Source organism: Pyrus communis, chromosome 14 (genome assembly GCF_041283825.1).
Source record: "Pyrus communis isolate YQ-2024b chromosome 14, ASM4128382v1, whole genome shotgun sequence".
Lineage (NCBI taxonomy): Eukaryota > Viridiplantae > Streptophyta > Magnoliopsida > Rosales > Rosaceae > Pyrus > Pyrus communis.
The window spans coordinates 256,704-277,608 of NC_142578.1; the positions used below are offsets into that span (position 1 = coordinate 256,704).

The 20,905-nt window shown below is 39.9% G+C and overlaps 2 protein-coding genes across 3 annotated transcripts; both read right to left on the minus strand.

The window, feature by feature from the left end:
* Positions 1-405: 405 nt before the first annotated feature.
* On the minus strand, positions 406-7,921 carry LOC137712497 (protein argonaute 1). 2 transcript variants are annotated; one of them, XR_015955690.1, is made up of 23 exons: positions 7,654-7,831; positions 5,906-6,633; positions 5,618-5,826; positions 5,380-5,529; positions 5,157-5,290; positions 4,897-5,006; positions 4,439-4,545; positions 4,161-4,299; positions 3,970-4,086; positions 3,613-3,720; positions 3,467-3,538; positions 2,980-3,102; positions 2,711-2,876; positions 2,330-2,589; positions 2,083-2,225; positions 1,914-1,976; positions 1,759-1,822; positions 1,514-1,649; positions 1,351-1,424; positions 1,173-1,267; positions 1,034-1,065; positions 667-947; positions 406-602 (listed from the first exon to the last, which is right to left on the minus strand). XR_015955690.1 is itself a non-coding variant. In XM_068451570.2 (22 exons), the coding sequence occupies exons 2-22, from the start codon at positions 6,623-6,625 to the stop codon at positions 727-729; spliced, it is 3,243 nt and encodes a 1,080-aa protein (XP_068307671.2). In that variant the 5' UTR covers positions 6,626-6,633; positions 7,654-7,921; the 3' UTR covers positions 406-726. The 2 variants fall into 2 exon arrangements, 1 of the variants encoding a protein (XP_068307671.2); XM_068451570.2 differs by having other exon boundaries at positions 406-947; positions 7,654-7,921.
* Positions 7,922-10,298: 2,377 nt separating this feature from the next.
* Positions 10,299-13,147, minus strand: LOC137713851 (pentatricopeptide (PPR) repeat-containing protein). Its single transcript, XM_068453204.2, has one exon. The coding sequence runs from the start codon at positions 13,052-13,054 to the stop codon at positions 10,589-10,591; it is 2,466 nt and encodes an 821-aa protein (XP_068309305.2). The 5' UTR covers positions 13,055-13,147; the 3' UTR covers positions 10,299-10,588.
* Between the last annotated feature and the right edge of the window lie 7,758 nt (positions 13,148-20,905).

Below are 20,905 nucleotides of genomic sequence, written 5' to 3' on the forward strand. Positions count from 1 at the left end.
TAGCCTCAAAGAGAATGAAGCCAACTACATGGTGCAAGTTGGCTCTTTTTTGGACCTTTGGGTCCTTTTTATGGAAAATATATTTCATTTTCCTTGCACTCAAGAGCACCCTCGTTGGTACAGAATATTGGATTATATGATTAAGAAACTATTTTTAAGGATCTTCAAGGAAGAAATGGTAAAATTGTAAGCAAGAGTGCACTCCAACAACCGAATTAAAGTTGTCACTCAATACTGCAGTCTAGTAGTATTTCTCTTCATTTATATAAGAGATCTTAAGTTCGAATCTCATGGATAGCGATTTCGATACCAAATTAGACTGCCCATTATATGACTTTGCCGAACTCTTCCACTCCTTAGTGTAAAAATATCGATGTAATTAAATAAATAAAAAGACAACCAAAATAAAGTTGAAAGTTGTACAAGGCCTTATAAATTAACCGAAAGCAGCAAATAGTTGTCCGAGTTCCATCTCAAACTACATCATAAGATAACTAAACTAACTCCCCAAAAACAATCAACCGGTTTGCAGTGCAGTAACAACCGCATACCAGTCAGTTGCAACGGGAAATTTCAGATAGATACTTAACGGCGGCAGACATCTAAAACAAGAGTGCAGCGAAGGCTATAGACACCCTTGGCACTTGGCAGACTTCAAAACGACACCATTACATTGCATAATCTTGCTACATTCTTATGGGCGACATCTCTTCGCAACCCCTCTCTCTAACAGTAAAACATAACCCTCTTGACATTCTCTTTCAGGGCAGGCAAGGGCCTCACTGCAGCATTTGGACCTGGTGCTCTTGTGCTCCGCGGACCCATACCCCCACCCATGCCCCCGCGTCCAGGAGCACCACTGGTCATTGATCCGCTGTCTGATGTCTCTGGTTCCAAGTAAAACCGAGCTCGGAATGCAGCAAGATGGGCGTAGTAAGCCGGAGGAACTGCAATTTTAAGGCCAAATCAGAACACTATCTATTTAACGAATCAACAAGGAAAATACTGAAAAAGCACCAGAGTGAGAGCTTACCAATGGAAACCGAACGCGTGCATCTTGCGTACCTGCAAGAGTTCAAGAGGCCAACTATTTAGCACTGGAGTTTAAGGATTCAAAAATATAAATAAATAAAAAAATTCAGTGACTGAAAACGCTAAATCAGCCAACTTACGTATAGCAAAGATTGTTTGTGAGTGACTGCAGTTCATCAGCTGTAAACTTGTTTTCATCCCACAGCACGTGGTAATGAGCCGGACGGCTTGTACCCTGCAAAACATGGTGTATACAGATTTATAAACATTCTGCTTCACAAACACACACGCCACACAAAACAAAGAAAAAATCATTGCCTGAATTCCAGCATGGCTGCAGAGGTAGAAGTCAAACTCCGTTGGATGACAGATTTTGGAGTCCACAACCGTGCCTGCAGAAATAATTGGGTAAAAATTTCGCATAACAAGCATGAAAACTGAACTACATCATCCCAACATTTCATACAGTAAAATTAATTACCAGGTAAGATATTTCCACTCCTGTCAACTGCACTACGGTCATTATGATTGTTGGCAAACAGCCTTGTGTGGTGACGTTTCTGAACCACAACAAAAGTCACAGGTGGCTGATAGTTTGGCTCCAAGGAAGCACAAGCCTGAAGAAGAAAAATGACAAGAAGCAAAAAGATGTTAATAATATCACCAACACATAACAATATGCACAAACTATACTAACTTTAGAATAATCCAAAAATGCAAGTTTACCTTACGAATTGCATCAAGCTCGTATAGTAGAACTTGGTAGAACTGGCCCTCGCTGACACCGTCCCTGAAAAAACAAAGGTGGGTGTATACATACACACCATTAGACATAGGAGAAGTACATAGGACACAAACAATGGCAAAGGAGCGTTAAATGCCTGTAAAATATGATGCGCTGTGGCTTCTGTCCTGTTGCTCTACGGAACGAAATTAGCAGTTCCCTACATTAACAAACAAATTCAACTCAGTTCTGCACTTCCTAACAATCCCCAGAAAGTAGAGAATTAATATAATTATTGAGATAGATTGAGAGAAGGAGAGAGAGACTTTATCATTCCACCAGTTACAGTGCCCCTCTGAGGATCCTGCCAAGTTTTGAAGAGGTCTTGGATAAGCTCCTGGCGATGAGCTTGCGCACAGACCAAGCCAGCGTACTTGGTGATTTCTGGCCAATCTTGTGAGGCCACAACCTGTCATAAAAGACATGTGAACAATTCAATTGCAACTCCCTACGTGAATTCAAGACAAATATGTACGCACTAGCAAAAGCCCATAGATATCATCGACAACATACAGCTGCTATTGATGGGCTTGAATCCTCCCCGGGATGAGGATGGGTAACATCAGCACCAAAAATTATAGTAGGACGGTCACTGACTAAAGGAATACGTCTTGACAGTGCATCAACAAGCACTGTGTTCCTTCCGCCAACCTTCACATTTATCTTCAAAGCAACATTTGCCAAGTATTGTTTACTCATTCTGAAAACATGTTTCGTCAAACAGCACTGGGATACCAGGCCAAGATCCGTCTCACAAATTCGTTTCAAGTCACCTGGATGGATATCAGTATATACAAGAATCTAGAACTTCAGGACAACACAAAATTGAGACGATATTATAAAGAGATAAAAAGCAGAATGAGATAATGGAGCCAAATGGTTTCAAATGCGTACCATAAAGATTGCCATTATTATCTGGTAAAATAACGACAAGCAGGTCAAGCTCCTTGTTCTGGGGTCGGAGTTTGGTCATTGCATCATGGTACCTAGTTTTTAAGGCCTTCTCTGCCTGATCAGGTCGAGCACTGATTGGTGGAAGTACCGATTCTGGATTAAACGCCTAATATAATAAACACTTCAGCATCAGAGAAATCCAAATATAGAAATCAAACAATGCAATTAAAACCAGTGGAAACCATAAAGATTAAAGAAAATTTCCATACCATGCCAGAAATGTAACACATTTGAGCAAGTTCATTACAGAAGGAACGGGCCACGTTGTCTTGAACATTTCGTGAAAAGTTAATGCAAATCCAATTGTTTACTCTTCCTCCATTGACCATTTTCTGCAAAAATATCATAGTAATTCAAAAGGTCTGTAATAATTCAGCAAGACACAGGACATTCATTTGTCTACAGGATCAACCATAAGTCCAAATAAGTATTTATTAACCAAGTAAACATGCAAACTACTGAATGAATAATCACATGGTAAAGTGGGTAAACAGTTAGAAACAATCAATCATACAAATATCCAGATATACAATTTCAGACATGACTTAAGACAATAAATAACTTTCGTAAAAGGCATTAAAGAAACATTAATGCATAAATAATAAAGAGGACTTTCTTGGGGTCGAAAGACAGATCACACTGACCACACACTTAAGTCAAGGTGAACAAGGGTTTAGAGGGGTGCCAGAATATTACCTTATTCATCATATTCCACTGACCAACTTGGGGCAGGCAATCCTTTTCCCTTCCAGTATCATGATATTTCAGCTGCGCAAAACAAAAATCAATACAGGTATACTATCAAAGTACCTTTTGGGACTAAACGCAATTACATATCTTACCCAGGGTGCAGGAAGAATACGAGCTTCAACCTGAGCCAGATTCTCACTAATTTTGATTCCAAACTCCTTGGCATAAGGATCTTCGTGGTAAGCATTATGACGAACCGTCTGTAACATGTACAAAAATATTAAAATGGGATTTAACATATCACCATGAACTACATTTCTGGATAAAAGATGCCTTCTACCATAAAACCTCAAATGATGTGAGCATTTAAATTATGACACAGAAGACAAAGTTAAGGACAACAAGGTGACGGTATTATCAAATAACAGAGCAGTAAGCAAAGGACTCATGGCATCAACTGCAATGAAAACCAAGTCATGACAAAATACAATAACCAAAAGATAACACACCCGAATAATATCCTGTTCCCTGTCATGAGGGCGCTGACAGGTGACCTTAAGCAAAGCAGTAATCTGTTTCTCGTTCAATCTCTTGGAATACCTTTGACCTTCGACAATTTTACAAACCTGAATCCAGTTACTGCTCATTAACATCCATATCACCATAGTATTACAAGCTAGAAATTATAGAAACAACTCACCTCCATGGGCAAATAATTCGGCCGCTGTTGATTTCCAACTTGAAGGCAAGGCCATTGTGTATGTTGAATGACGAAACCATAAGTTTCATAGAAGTACTCAACAACAGATTTCATAGTTCTTTTTTCATCAACAGGGAAACTGAACAGACAAAATACAATCTCAGGGAAACAAGTTTCACACACCTCAATGTGCTCTTAAAACAAATACCATGTTAATAAATATACAAGCATATGAAGGCATAAGAAATATACAAATATATGAGTTAAGAAGTACTCACGTCAGTTCCCTTGTTGCCTGTGACGTTAAACCAGAAATACGGTACTTTCTGCGCATATTTCCTCGGTGTGTGACCTCAACCTTGACTCCACGAAGAGCCTTTTTAATCTGTTCACAAGTCAAAAGTTAATATGATAGCTAATATAAAAATTATGGCAAATATAACTGTACACTAATCGTGATACACACTCCATATACACCATCAGATCTATAAACATATAGTTTTAAGTGAATGTACAAGGATCAAGGATTACCTCCAAAAGAACTATACAAACATTAACCCTAGTCAATGAGTTTTGACATATGTAAGTTAATTTTAACAAACAGATATACACAAGGAAACAGGAAACAGATTAAAAGTACCAACACCATTGCACCACAATAATTGTCAAACTTTGAAACAAACACTCAAGAGAAACGATTAAATCACCAAAACAGAAAAAATTAGGGAAACCTAACCTTTACACGATCAGAATCAGAAAGTGGCCTATGTGTAACATCCCGATTCAGTAGCTGTGTTACGAACTCAATAACGGGCAACGGCTCAATAAAAGCAGTAGAGGACATGTCTGGACAGCACATGTTTTGTAAACAAAGCACCAGTCAGCAGAATAACCATGCAGTGTAATACATCACTATTACAACAATTAAATTGATAAGAGTAGATAATCTGTTATTCACAGAAATGATGCATGTAGGGATAGCATAAAATTAAGTACCAATATTCAGAGACAGCCCCATCTGAGTTGGACGAATACTCTGATAAAAACCACGCCAACTTTCCAAACCATCACCAAGTGACTGTCTTCTACCCAAATCAGGGGAATAAAATGAACGGCCCACAGGACAGTACCTACAACCGAACAGGAGAAATTAGCTATCAAACATATAAAACATAAATGTGTTATTATGTCATCACCAGGAGGAAGAAACACTATTTACCTAGAAGTAGGCAATTCGCGCAGAACAATGTCCAAAACCTGAAGTGCCTCTTGAGGTGCATCAGCTTGCCTCCCTTGCAAAAAGAGACCTAAATGGTGTAGGTCAGCACGTGCTGCAAATTTTATGACAACCCTAAATTCCCTCTCTCTCCTGCCATCAAGAAGAAAGCCATGTTCAAATACATACAAAATAAGAGTCAACAGAAATGTACTAAAAATAAAGAGCTGTGAGTACGCACCTTTGTCCACCTGATCCATCATCATCATCAATAAGAGTGATTTTAAACTCCTTTGAAAGGAAAGGAAGTGGGCCGGCAGTATACAGGCTCTTTCGTCCATCATAAGCTGGTAGACGTTTTCCAAGATGGGATTCCCTGTACTGTTTCACCAGCTGCTCCATCACAGCACGATTAACACCCCTTGATGTGACCTCTGGTGTAATAGTAACCTATTACATGTAATGAAAAGATACATTATCAATAGTAGTACAATATCAAAAGATAGACACAGATGGCAAGAGAGCTTACGTCATACTGGTGGAGGTCTTTGTCAGGTAATTCTGCAAAGAAATGGTTTGCCTTGACTGTACACCTTCTGCCAGTGCTACCCTTACCCGGGCGAAGAGGGAACCTGACTGACTTACTTGAGGGCGCCACAGGTTGAATAGCCTGGCTAGGTGCACTCTCTTGCTGGACGGTAAGGTCAGCAAACTGCTCCGCTACTTCTGAAGGCTCAGGTGGCTGGGAAGAAGATGAACTTCCACCATATACAGGCGGAGAGGTAACCCCTTGATAAGGAACTTGGGGGGTGGCCTCTTGGTAAGGAACTGGGGTTGCTTGGTGCAGCTCGGGGAACTGAGGTCTGGTTGGACCACCAGGAGAAGGTGGTCCTCCACGGCCAATGCCACCACGGCCACCTCCATAACCTCCATGACCTCCTTGCTGAGTCGGTCCTCCCCTGCCTCTGCCTTGATATTCCTGTGGCCCACCATACTGCTGTTGTTGGTATTCTTGGGGCGCGCCATATTGCTGCTGTTGTGGCACTCCGCGGCCACCACGACCCCCTCCATAGACTCCACGACCTCCCTGGGGGGCGGGTCCACGACCACCTCGGTAGTTTCCTCCACCCTGTTGTTGTGGAGGAGTCCTTTCAGGAGCACGCTGGGAACCACGACCACTACCCCCAGCAGGTTCATGAGACTCGGAACTTTCCCCACTAGGGAGTTCAGTTCTCCTCTTCCTAACCATGATGATGTCTATACAAAGAGAATCAGCATTACATCAAAAGAACCATTTGCAAAGAAACCAAAGGCTATAGACTGAAAACAATGTATTAAAGAATATATACAATAAAAGTAAATGCATAATGTACGCCAACAAGCCAAAGAATCCACTCATGAGCTAGGGTTTTCCAGCATACAAACATATATCCAAGGGTTTTCAAAAGGCTGAGAGATACATACCCAGAACCACATCATATACAGTCCCCCGAATAAATAACAAGCAAACACTAAAATAACAGAAAATACCTCAATCAGAACGAGTGAAGGTTACCCAGAATTTTTCAGTGCGATTCCAGCATACAAACATATATTCAAGGGTTTTCAAAAGGCTGAGAGATACATACCCAGAACCACATCATATACAGTGCCCCGAATAAATAACAAGCAAACACTAAAATAACAGAAAATACTTCAATCAGAACGAGTGAAGGTTACCCAGAATTTTTCAGTGCGATAATTTTGAAAATCCTATGTGCGTTCCTGGAATTTGGTAAAATGTACCAGGAATTTCATGTAAATTCCAGTTTTTTTAAAATAAAAAAAAATACGAGAAAAATTATAAACACAGACGATAAAATGCCTCATCAATTACTTTGATACAAGCACGCCCAACAACTCTAGCACCCAAGTACAAACCCAGAATAAATAAATCACTATACCAACTATAAACCCTAAAAGATCACATTCTTAGAATCCCAAACAACCACGTATGCTTCCCGGCATTGCAAAATACGCACGAGATCTAACGATCTACCAAAACAAAACGCAGCGTAAAACCCAAGCGACGATAAAGCCTTTCAGAAAAAAATAAAAATAAATTAAAAACGTAAATAGACCTTAGTGAGAGAAACTGGAGCCTAACACCAATTTTATGGCAAAATATGCAGATCCATACCACAAATTAGCAAATAGAAAAATGAGAGCGAGAAGAAAAAAAGCAACGGGAACAAATGGGAGTACCAAACCCTAAAACGAGTCGTTTCGAGTGGTTACAGTGAAATCAGAGCCCCGATGACCGTCGTACAACGCCGCGGCAGCGGTTGCTTCAGAGGGCGAGAACGATGAAAACGAAAAGGGGCTTGCCTGCCTACTCAGTAGTCACTCTCTCTCCCCCTCTCTCTCAGTTGAAAATTCTAAATAATTTTATAAAATAAAAATACCCCAACGCAACAACGCTTCCCACAATGTGGTTTTATACTACCCAGCGGGTAGGTCATTCGAAATGACCACTCCGTCCTTCTTCCTACCCCTACTACTTCATCCAGTAATATTAATTTCATTTTTATGTTGTGAAAGCTATATTTCTTTCCAAAATAAAACTTGTTATTGATACATTAAAATAATCATCTCGCACTCATTTAATTAAAATTCATTGTAAAGTGATATTTAATGGTGTATTAATTGCATTAAAATAAAAACAGAAAGTGTAACGATTACTTTTTAGAGTTTTTAGACAAGTCGTATACGACACGTTGAGATTCAAGTTTATCGGGTCATATTGAAAACGAATAGATCCGTTACTTTATGGGTTGTATCGTGTCAACATGCTACACTAATTTCGACACTTTGACAAAAGTCTAATTACTTATTTTCAGGTCTATTCAAACATGTTAAGGGGTTGATGTTCCAACCTAAAACAAAGTGGGCAAATGAGGATGTGAAGAAATGTCTCAATTCACTAGTTAATTTGTCTATGTGCTTGACTCGACCACACACGAATGGGCATACGAGTGTGAAGAAATGTTCCACTTGAGAAAGTTTAAAAACATTGCAAAGGGTCTTTAAGAATATGGGTTTAAGTATGTAAGGAGTTAGTCACCCATCCTATTCCCAATCGATTTTGGTATAAAACTTTAAGAATGGATTTAAAGATGTACTAAAAAAGAATTGGTTTAGAGATAAATGCACACCTCAATAAACCAAACCAATTAATATAGGTCTTATTTGAAGAAGCTTTTATGGAAAAGACATCCTCATAGCGGTATTGTTGTACATGAATGGAAAAGACATACTCAACCTAATTTTATCTCTCACACATCTCTTTTAATTTTTGACTATCGAATTGAATAAATTAAAAAATATTAATAAACAAACTTTAACAAAGATGTGTAGCAGATAAAAATAAACATGTGAATATTATCAATAATGATATCTACCTGAATGAGACGGGGGGAATAATGTTGTACATGAACGGCGAGCTGGAAAGTGACATGGCTCAAATGCCAGCATGGGTAACAGCAATACATCTCCTTTCCTTTTCTTTTCTTTTATTTTTACTCAATTTTCGACAGCGGCATCACCTATTCATTTATTTCATGTAATTTTTAACCTGAGGCTGATTATTAATTTACCAAAGTACCACTGCTCAATTATCCAATCCAAGGGTCAATACCCAATCCAACGGTCAATGTATTCGCAGAGGCAGCTTCATTTTGTAGCCAGCTATGACGGGCAAGCTATCTACGCTTGATCGGGTTAAAGTTCAGAGTATGATATCCATACATTCCATTTTACTTTTCACACATTTTTTAAATTTCGACCGTCTGATCAGATGAATTGAAGAAGATCAACGAACAAAAATTATCAAAAGATGTGTGAAAAGTAAAATAAGATGTATAGATAGCACATCTCTAAAGTTTTTGCTCCTCGTGTCAATCCTTCTTGTTCACTCCGGGAGTTAATTTGAATCTCATGGTCATCTTTTTTTTAGTGCCTTTTAGTATAACGATTTGGCGCTCCGTTTTGATTGCTTGTGACGTGCTCAGTTAAATCCTCTATGGCCTCTATTCTTAGTACTGGTTAGATATGAGGTTCTTTTATAAAAAGTGGGTATAAAAAAAAAAGTTGAACTCAAAAAGATGTTTGATAAACACTTAAAAACAGCTTATTTTCACAATTTTGGGTGAAAAAAAGCTGAAAACTTAAAACAGCAAAAATAAGCTTATTCTCACAGCACAACAGAAGCAGTTTTTTTTTCCAAACCAGCCCTAAGATTGGGCGGCTTCTCATTGAAAAAGAAGTTCCTTAGTTCCTAGGGTGAAGAAGTTGTGTTTGGATGCTACTGTTTACGGTCTATGAAAAGAAAGGAACAATCGGATCTTCAACAACTCTAGGAGTTGTCATGATATTCTCACCAAACTGTTAAATCATCACAAACCTCCCTTTTTTCTTTTCTATTGCAATTTCTGGATTATTATATGATGACTTTTCTTTCTGTTACTTCGAAAGTAGCTGCTTCAGCTTCAACCACTCGAATTTTTGATATTCCTTTTTATAAGAATTTCATCTTTGGACCAAAAACAAGCAGGGGTGGAATACCAGAAAGAGAAAGTGTACCCAATAAAAAAGCAGTTTTTGTAATTGGTACATGTTTTCTTAAACCGCCCATAAGAACCATATTCTGACGTGAAGCTTTGAAGCTTTGCTATCTGGTGCGCATCTCTCTCTCTACATTATCAAAGGTGAACCTTAATTATTAATATGATTATATGTTAAGATGATGGATTTTTCTGCAAATGTGAAATGTCCCAGCAAATGTAAACCTCCCTCATTTGAAGTACAGGTCAGAGAAGATAAAGAGACTCCATCCGGTAGATTCGGAGGGCCTTTGCATCTTCACAAAGGACTTCCTCAGATTATTTTAAGAAAAAGCATCCGTTCTATAAACCAAACTCACATTACAAAAGATTTGAGGAATCTTTAACTTTCTTTTTTTTTGTTTAATCCCCCAGGAAGGCAAAACCTAATTATACAATGTAAAAAAACTATAGTATGGCCTACATCTGCAGCAACTACAACTTGTGAACTCGTCAATGTAATGGAAGTGCTCGGTTAATCGTAAATGAAACTAACCTGCTAAAAATGCATCAATTATATAGCCAAAGAGACAAGGGGAAGGTTGAACAATGCACCCCTGAATCCATCTGCTTCACCAGAAGTCTGCACAACTGCAAATTCCATCCTTGAAATGATGAAACCGACTCACATCTCTTACAGTTATTTCTCTCTCTGTAACAAGAGTGATGAACTTTATGGCAGCATGGCAATCACCACAAACCCGCAAATTCTTGGTAACTAAGATGGATTTGCCCGGGCTCAGACAAAGAATTGCATAGGCAATGGCTAGTTTCTCACTGTGGTAAAGGAGGATTCTTTCTTTCTCCTCTTCCTCAACATCTTGGAGAACAAATCTATTTTCCACACGATATCCCAGCTGTTTCATATCTACTAGTAGTTCTTCTAGTTTTTCATGTATCTGAGCTGACTGAGGATGGGACTGATCTCCACCGACAAATCCATGGATAACACCATCGATCTCAACCCAACTGCATCCTGGACTCTTCTTGAGGCCTTGGTCCTTCTGCTTGATTCTGACATCGGCTGCATCATCCCACCTCCCAACAGAACTGTATAAGTTAGATAAAAGGACCAAATTCCCAGTACCTTCAAGTCCTTTCCCTTGAATTTTCTTGGATACTTCTTCCCCGAGTTCCATATTATTGTGGACTCTGCATGCAGCAAGCAGTGCACTCCACACACGAACATCAGCCTGAAACGGCATTCTTTGAATGAAACCGTGTGCCTCATCTAAAAGTCCTGCCCGGGCGAGAATATCCACCATGCATATGTAATGTTCCATCCTCGGGTTTATGTTGAACTCCTGACTCATTGTACTAAACCAGTGTTTGCCTTCAGTTACAAGCCCCGAATGGCTGCAAGCAGATAAGAGGCCAATGAAAGTCACATCATCGGGCTTAATGCCAGATGACTGCATATGATGGAACTGTGAGATTGCTTCCATCCCAAGGCCATGATTCCCATAACCAACTATCATTGCATTCCATGAAATAATATCACGCGTAACCATTTTATCAAAAACTTGCCTTCCTACATTGATCTTCCCACACTTTGAGTACATGTCTATTAAGGCATTACAGATTGAGGTGTCTGTACAAAATCCATGAACAATTGAATAAGCATGTCCACAGGCCCCGTGCTGTAGAGCAGCCAAATGTGAACAAGCAGGCAGAACACCCTTCATGGTTGCCACATCTGGATTGATCCCAGACAATTGCATATTATGGAACATAAGTAAAGCTTCCTTCGCATAACCATTCTGCACACAGCCTGAGATGATCGCACCATAAGAAACTGTATCTTTGGAGTTCATTGTATCAAAGAATCTGACTGCATCATCATTAATCCCACACTTCGCATACACAGACAGCATTGTGTTACCCACCATTTTATCTAAATCAAACCCAGCTTTAATTGCATAGCAATGAACCCGTCTCCCTCTACTCAGATCAGTTAGCTTTGCGCAAGCTCGTAGAATACTCCCGAGAGTTACTGCTGTTGGATATATTTCCTCTCGTAGAACCATTTCATCAAACAATGCTATCGCCTCTGTCATAGAGTCACAGATAACATATGCACCTATCATAGCACTCCAACAAACCTCGTTCTTGAAATTCATGGCATCAAAGATTCTCCTCGCATAAGCTATGCACTGGCATTTAGAATACATATCCAAAAGGCCAGTACCAAGCACCACCTCACCACTAAAGCCCCTTCTTAGGGAGTAACCATGCATTGCCTTCCCCTGCCTCAATGCATTAGCTTGTGCAACAGTGGGAAGAACCGAAACAATGGTGGAAGAGTTTGGGCTTGTTCCCGCTCGCTGCATTTGAACAAGCAACTGTACAGTGTCATCATAAAGACCGTGTAGTGAAAACCCAGCAATCATTGCATTCCACGCCACAATGTCTTTGTACAGCATGCCATGGAACACCCTCTGAGCCTCCACCAAGTCCCCACACTTGGCATACAGGTCGATCAAAGCAGTGCAAACGTAGACATCAGAGTGAAGCCCAAGTCCTCTGGCATGCTCATGGATCTTTCGGCCAACTTCGAGTGCTTGTAAACCGGAGCAAGCCTTGAGAACAAAAGGGTAAGTATAGTTGGTGGGTTGAACGCCGGATTTGAGCATGCCATAGTACAAGTCGATGGCTTTATCAAGGGGCCCGTTCCAAGCGTATCCTCTTATCAAAAGGTTCCAAAGAATAACACTTGGTTGGGGAATTTTATCGAACACGCGGCATGCAAGCTGGAGTTGATTGCAGGTTATGTACAAATGGGCTACTTTTTCAAGCAAAAAGGAGCTATCTTTGAGGTGGGTAGTGTTTTTCAGGAGGAGCTGATGGATTTTCTTGCCTTGAGGAAGAGATTTGGATCGAATGCAGGCTTCGAGAAGGTGTTTGTAATCAAAGTCGAGACGAGTGAGGGTGTTTGTCGAAAAGTTGTGGGTTAATATCACTATGGCTTGCTGAGTGGTATGATAGTATTGACTCCGACTCCGACTCCGAGAGAGTGATCGCCTACCAAAACATAACATCTCCCTCCCTCCGTGTTCTCTCTTACTTTCGCCTAATCACGACGACTCTAAAACTGCAAACACAAATTAAATAGACTTCTGCACAAATTTAGAAATAAGGCTCCAACCAAAAGTAAATAAAAAATATATAATTAAAATAAAAAAAAAAACAAAAAGGGGTAGTCAATAATCGTTTTTGACGAAAATCAAACGTAAAATCTCATTCACTTATAGGTGGAGAAATGAAATTAGACCGTAATACCAAGTGGTAAAAAGGTAGTCAATAGTTAATACATTAAATTTTGATATAAGTCCAATTTTGTAATTCATTATTAAGTTTAAACCACTCAGTAATTTTACTTTTTTTATTAAAGGGTAATGCTTGATGGCTACGAATTACCCACACAAATTGATCAAGACATTACAATATCACTAAAAGTAGCACCGGTTTCTCATTTATGATGAAAAAATATGAACTCTTGTTTCCACTCCGAAACAAGTGTTGGAAAATCAAACAAAAACAGGTTGTTAATGGTTAAAACAAGCTGTCAGTTTCTTTCCAGGGTGTTTTTCAGCAACTACAAAGATCATTGCTTCCTCCATGTGTTAGCCGAAAGGAGATTGAAAGACAGCAGAGATGTGAGCTGCTGTGTGCAAGCCGAAAGGTGGTTATTACAACTTGCCATGATGCAATGCATGTGTATGCCAACTGTCAAAGTTGCTGCATGTGTTTGAAAGGGTGTAAAGATGTGGAACACCATCATTCATTATATGTATTGTTGGATTGTTTATTTTTTCAGTTTTGTATAAATAGGCCATCTTGCTAAGCCTTAGAGCATCCCATCCGAATCCCATTTCCCATTCATTTAATTTCAGCTTGTAAGCTATTGAGTTTGTAAACTCTCTTTTCATATATCTAAGTGCAAGTGTTTTACCAAAGCTTGTTGCTTCCCTCCTTTCTCTATTTCTTTGTCCAATTTTATTGAGAGTGAAAGTGAGAGGTGTGATAGAGTTTGTAAACTTATCACCCACATATTTTGGTATTGAGTTAGTAAACTCTTGTGAATACCAACAATTGGTATCAGAGCCAGGTTACCATTCTGGCAGGTGCAGCAGTTATGGCGTCCAACTTAGTGCAACTCCAAGTTCCCACATTGAAGAAAGAAAATTATGAAAGATGGTGCATCCAATTCAAAGCATTGTTTGGATCACAGGAGCTATGGGAAGTTGTCAGTAGTGGGTATGTTGTACCCACTGCCAAGCAAGAAGCCGTATATACTGCGGATCAAATGAACACTCTCAAGGACTTACGAAAGAAGGATCAAAAGGCGCTGTATCTTCTATACCAGGGTTTGGAAGATTCAACGTTCGAGAAGGTTGCAGAAGCAACAACGAGCAAGCAAGTATGGGACACACTCAGTAAAATCTACAAAGGAGTAGATCGGGTCAAGAAAGTGAGATTACAGTCACTTCGAGCAGATTTTGAAACTGCTCACATGAATGAAGGAGAGAGCATCTCCGACTATCACTCAAGGCTCATTGTGATAGTAAATCAGATGAGGAGAAATGGCGAGAGACTCGATGAAGTACGAGTTGTGGAGAAGATACTCCGGTCACTCACATCTAAGTTTGAGCATGTGGTGACTGCCATTGAGGAATCCAAGGATTTGGAGGCGATGAGCGCAGAGGAGCTACTAGGATCCCTTATAGTTCACGAGCAACGCATTCAGAAGAATGCAAGCCCCACAACGCTAGAGCAAACTTTGGAGTCAAAGTTGAATATTGACAAACCAAATGGAGGTCGTGGGTAGTGGAACTCACGTCGTGGGAGTTCATCCAACCGTAGCCGAGGACGAGCCCGAGGAAAAGGTCGAGGCTATGCACAAAATCTAGGTCAGTCTCAGGAGTGGAGATCTACTCGAGGAAAGGCGCATATTCAGTGTCACAGTTGCAAACAGTATGAACATTATGCAAATGAATGTTCATATAAAAATGGTGAGCATGTCAACATGGCAGAATCAAGTGGAAATGCTGGTGAAAAACTTACAGTCTTACTAGCACACCATGATATCAGTAGCCAGCAAAATGTCTGGTATTTAGACTCTGGTGCAAGCAACCACATGTGTGGAAAGAAAGAGTTTTTTGCCGAACTCAAAGATGGGCCTTATGGATCTGTGAGTCTTGGTGACTCCTCAAAGTTGCTAGTTGCAGGCAAAGGAAAGATCAAAATCATCCAGAAGGATGGTAAAGAAGAATACATCTCCGATACCTACTACATACCAGGTATGAAGAGCAACATTTTGAGCATTGGTCAACTGCTCCAGAAAATGGTATGTTATACATATGGAGGATATGTTTCTCACTCTCAGGAATGTAAGAAGAAAGCTTATTGCACGTGTTCAAATGTCAAAAAACCGAATGTTTCCGTTGAATTTGAACACAAAGATTGGAAGTTGCAACATCGGTGTAATGGAAGATGAGTCATGGAAATGGCATCTTCGATTTGGCCATCTTCATTTCAATGGCCTAAAGTTGCTGTCAAGTGGAGGAATGGTTCGTGGTCTACCCCAAATTGAAGCCACACGCCAAGTATGTGAAGGTTGTGTGCTTGGCAAGCAAGCACGACTATCGTTCCCTGTTGGTGATACATGGAGAGCAAAGGCACCACTGCAGTTGGTGCACACAGATATATGCGGTCCATTGGATCCCATGTCTTATGGAGGTAATAGGTATTTTATTACCTTCATTGATGATTTCAGTAGAAAGACTTGGGTCTATTTTCTCAAGGAGAAGTCAGCTGCCCTAAAAAATTTCAAGGAGTTCAAGGCACTCACAGAGGCTGAAAGTAACCACAAGCTTGTGGCTGTGAGATCAAATAGAGGTGGAGAGTACACCTCCAATGCTTTCCAAGCATACTGCAAGGAGCAAGGAATTAGGCATCAACTTACTGCTGCCTGTACCCCACAGCAAAATGGGATAGCCGAAAGAAAGAATCGAACCATCCTTGACATGACAAGGTCCATGCTTAAGGAGAAGAATTTGCCAAAAGAGTTATGGGCAGAAGCTGTAGCTTGTTCGATTTATTTGTTGAATCGATGTCCAACAAAGAGTGTCAAGAGGATGACACCACAAGAGGCTTGAAGTGGATACAAGCCGAATGTTACACACCTAAGAATTTTTGGGTGTGTTGCATATGCTCAAGTTCCAGAAGCCAAGAGGAGGAAACTTGATGATAGGGGTGAGAAGTGTGTGTTTGTGGGCTATAGTGAAGAGTCCAAGGCATACAAGCTCTACAACCCACTAACTGGCAAACTAGTGGTTAGTAGAGATGTCATCTTCAGTGAGGAAGAGACATGGAAGTGGAACAACAAAGAAGTCAGTAAAGAGAAGATCTTCTCCACTGATTTTGAAGAACCAGAAGTTGTACCACCTATTGAGCAACAGCCTGCTCAAACAATCACAACAACTCCAGTGCACAGAATTGCAAGGAGTGGTCCTACATCTAGTGAGGAAAACAGCTCATCAACTCCAGTGAAGTTAAGGAGTCTCACAGAGATTTATGGACAAGAAGAAGAAGAAACCAATTTTTTCTGCTTCTATGCAGACCATGAGCCTCTCTCATTCAATGAAGCTGTGGAAGAAGATTGTTGGAAGAAAGCCATGGAAGAAGAGATCCATGCCATCGAGAAGAATGATACTTGGGAGTTAACAAAGCTCCTACCAAATCAGAAGGCTATTGGTGTCAAGTGGGTTTACAAGATCAAACGCATTGCAGATGGAAGTGTGGATCGATACAAATCAAGGCTTGTAGCAAAGGGCTACAAACAGAAGTATGGAGTGGACTATGATGAAGTCTATGCTCCAGTTGCAAGACTTGACACGGTAAGATTGCTAATCTCTCTTGCCGCTCAGCATAAATGGAAAATTTATCAATTAGATGTCAAGTCAGCCTTCCTTAATGGAGTTCTTGAGGAAGAAGTGTACGTGGAACAACCAGAAGGCTTCCAAGTACAAGGAAAAGAAGATAAGGTGTATCGTTTGAAAGTTTTGTATGACCTCAAGCAAGCACCACGAGCTTGGAACTCAAGGATTGACAACTACCTTCACCAAAATGGATTTCAGAAATGTCCATACGAGCATTCAGTTTACATGAAGAACGGTGAAAAAGGGGAGTTCTTAATTATTTGTCTCTATGTAGATGACTTATTGTTTACAGGAAACAATGAAGCAATGTTCTATGAGTTCAAGCAATCCATGTTCAGTGAATTCGAGATGACTGACAATGGATTAATGTCATACTTTCTTGGCATAGAGGTGAAGCAAGAAAGTGACGGTATCTACATCTCTCAACAAAAGTACATGAGAGATATATTGGAGAAATTCAATATGGACAAGTGCAATATTGTCAACACTCCAGTTGCAACTGGATTGAAGCTGTTCAAGGAAAGAGAAGGTGAGTTTGTAAACTCAACCGTGTACAAAAGCTTGGTTGGAAGCCTAAGGTACCTTACAATCACAAGACCTGATATAGTTTATGGTGTTGGACTCGTGAGTCGATACATGGAAACACCAAGGGAGTCTCATTGGCTGGCCGCCAAGAGAATTTTGAGGTACATAAGAGGTACTCTAAACTATGGTCTATTTTATAATTTTGGTGAAGATGCAAAATTATTTGGTTATTCAGATAGTGATTGGGGAGGTGACCAAGATGAAAGGAAAAGCACAACTGGCTATGTGTTTTTTCTAGGATCAACAGCTTTCTCATGGACTTCAAAGAAGCAATCAATTGTTGCTTTGTCATCGTGTGAAGCCGAGTACGTTGCTGTAGCCTCAACCGTGTGTGAGGCAATTTGGTTAAGAAATCTGTTGAAGTCAGTGTGTCATCCACAAGTGGAATCGACTGTGATTCATGTGGATAACATCTCAGCTATCAAGCTTGCTAGGAATCCAGTCCAACATGGAAGGAGTAAGCACATCGATACCAGGTTCCATTTTTTGAGGGATCATGTGAAGCAAAAGACAATTGAGCTTGTCTATTGTCACACGAAGGAACAAGTGGCAGACATCTTCACTAAGCCACTGCCAGTTGAGCCATTCAAGTTGCTACGTGAAATGCTAGGGATAAAGGCGTTTTAATTTGAGGAGGTGTGTTGGAAAATCAAATAAAAACAGGTTGTTAATGGTTAAAACAAGCTGTCTGTTTCTTTCCAGGGTGTTTTTTAGCAACTACAAAGATCATTGCTTCCTCCATGTGTTAGCCGAAAGGAGATTGAAAGACAGCAGAGATGTGAGCTGCTGTGTGCAAGCCGAAAGGTGGTTATTACAACCTGCCATGATGCAATGCATGTGTATGCCAACTGTCAAAGTTGCTGCATGTGTTTGAAAGGGTGTAAAGATGTGGAACACCATCATTCATTATATGTATTGTTGGATTGTTTATTTTTTCAGTTTTGTATAAATAGGCCATCTTGCTAAGCCTTAGAGCATCCCATCCGAATCCCATTTCCCATTCATTTAATTTCAGCTTGTAAGCTATTGAGTTTGTAAACTCTCTTTTCATATATCTAAGTGCAAGTGTTTTACCAAAGCTTGTTGCTTCCCTCCTTTCTCTATTTCTTTGTCCAATTTTATTGAGAGTGAAAGTGAGAGGTGTGATAGAGTTTGTAAACTTATCACCCACATATTTTGGTATTGAGTTAGTAAACTCTTGTGAATACCAACAACAAGAGCCTACATAGGAAAGCCTACTCGTCCTTGTACCTCTTCTCCACTTCCTACTCGTCCTTGCAGATGTTAATCACCTTCTACGCTCCGTCAGAGCTCAGCTCCAAGAAGTGCAATCGCCGTTACAGCAAAAATAACACCTAGAGCAATCCATGGCGGTTTCCAAGAGAAGTTATATGTTTACCAGCACATGGTCATGGATCCAAAGCCGGCCACCACAATAAATTTCCCATAAACGATGTGGGAGGATATTGTTGCAATGACTTCGGAAGGGAGTCGTTCAGCAAGTTGAATAACAAGTTCATCTGATCCCAAAAGTGAAGCTTGAGGTCCGGCATTCTACCTGTGAATTCGTTTTGCTGAAGAAGGGTGCAATTGGCTTAGGCTATTAAATCTTAGACTCTGCATGCTATAAATGCAATTTGGTATTTGTTCGGTGCAGGTATTACCTTGAAGTTACAAGTTCTCCATCATCAGGCAGGCTGACAAATCTGGCGGTAAAGTGCTGTGCCGGTGAGTCCATTCATTCGAAGGGCCATCGGTTTTAGATGCCTCGGGTGTTAGAAATTGAATTCCATCAGGAATAACACCAGATAGTTGCGTTCTTGAAGCGAAGAATAACTACTCTGCCCTTTCGGCAACCACGCCAGTCCATGTGCAGGGCGGCTCACTTTCATTTCATTGCAATATTTCTCCGTTGCATTGTCTGAAAAATTGTAAAGTATTTCTCTGTTGCAATAGTCTTCCACGTAGACGTTGGTCACACTGAGCACCAACGTGTTCTTCTGTTGATATTCGGCATACAAGTCAACTAAGATGTAGCGTTTGAAGTCCTGCACCGTGATTTCTTCACGGAGTATTGGAATTTCCAATTCAACAAGATTAGATCCTGCCAACAACTTCTGAAGTATCTTCAAGAATTCCCCATAAGTTGAGTCGTCAAGTTCAGAATAATCGAGGTAGAGAGGGTTAGCTTTAATCTACTTGATGTTGCCCAAGCAGATTGAAACTATATAATTGTATAGTACATATATCAAGTTGATTGAAACTAGGTAAAAAGCCATCGAAGTAGAAGCTTTCCAATTGAAGAAGCAGCATTCCAATTTAGAGAGAGAGAGAGAGAGAGAGAGAGAGAGAGAGAGAGAGAGAGAGAGAGAGAGAGAGAGAGAGAGAGAGTACTTTCCACACAAAAAAAATTAAAGAGAGAGGGAGAGAAAGATTAATGGGCGCGTCGTTGATTATTTGGTTCAGCATGCATGAGGAATGACGAAATAAATTTTGGCACAGATTGTGTGTTGATAAGATTTTTTATTGTTAAAGAAAGATTGATTTCGTATCAAAGTACGAACGGTGTGGTCAAGTATTTAATATGATTCCATAAGATATAGTTGTGATCAATTTAGAAATAATAATTTTGATTTCATTCATAATGAAATTCTCATTCTATTTTAGCAGATGAAAATAGATAGTATATGACCTACTATATATTCTCAGAATCTCAATGACGAGCCAGCCATGCAAATAATCCTTATGTTTACATATAGAGAGGTAACCAGTAACCCCATATACATATGCATGTAATTTCAGCAACAAAAGAGCATGCACTTGACCAGCCATCAACTATACAAAAAATATGCACATTAATTCAAGGCTACAAGATGATAAAGAAACAATTACAGTCTAGATGAATGTGTGTTGTTTAGAAACACATATATTTCCAACAAAGGGTTAGATATTTTATTATTTACGAGTAATTTTATCATTTCGAAAAAGAGAAGAGAGAGGGGGAGGGGTCATGTGGCCCCTAGCCCTTCTTCAACTTTAAAGAGCTAGATATTTTATAATTTACGAGTAATTTTATCATTTCGAAAAAGAAGAAAGAGGGGGGGGGGAGAGGTCACGTGGCCCCTGGCCCTTCTTCAACTTCATTCCGGTACATGACATCACGTTATTGACATCACACGATCTACATCTAAAGCTTGATGTGGATTTTGTAGTGACTAATAGCTGGTAAAAGTTGAAGAGAAACAATGAAAGACAATAAAATATAGTATGTAAAGGTGAATGAAGATGACAGCCTTGTTTTGAGTTTTGGTCCAGTAGTACAGTATAACTTTAGATAATTTAGTAACTCAACTCGTTGTCAAA

Excerpts from the sequence above, each read along its gene's own strand:
- LOC137713851 (XM_068453204.2), bottom strand. The coding sequence starts at position 13,054 with ATGTTATGTTTTGGTAGGCGATCACTCTCTCGGAGTCGGAGTCGGAGT.
- LOC137712497 (XM_068451570.2), bottom strand. The coding sequence starts at position 6,625 with ATGGTTAGGAAGAGGAGAACTGAACTCCCTAGTGGGGAAAGTTCCGAG. Across the intron at positions 5,530-5,617 it reads GATGGATCAGGTGGACAAAG|GAGAGAGAGGGAATTTAGGG; the intron begins GTGCGTACTCAC and ends TCTTGATGGCAG. Across the intron at positions 4,300-4,438 it reads CAGGCAACAAGGGAACTGAC|TTTCCCTGTTGATGAAAAAA; the intron begins GTGAGTACTTCT and ends TTGTCTGTTCAG.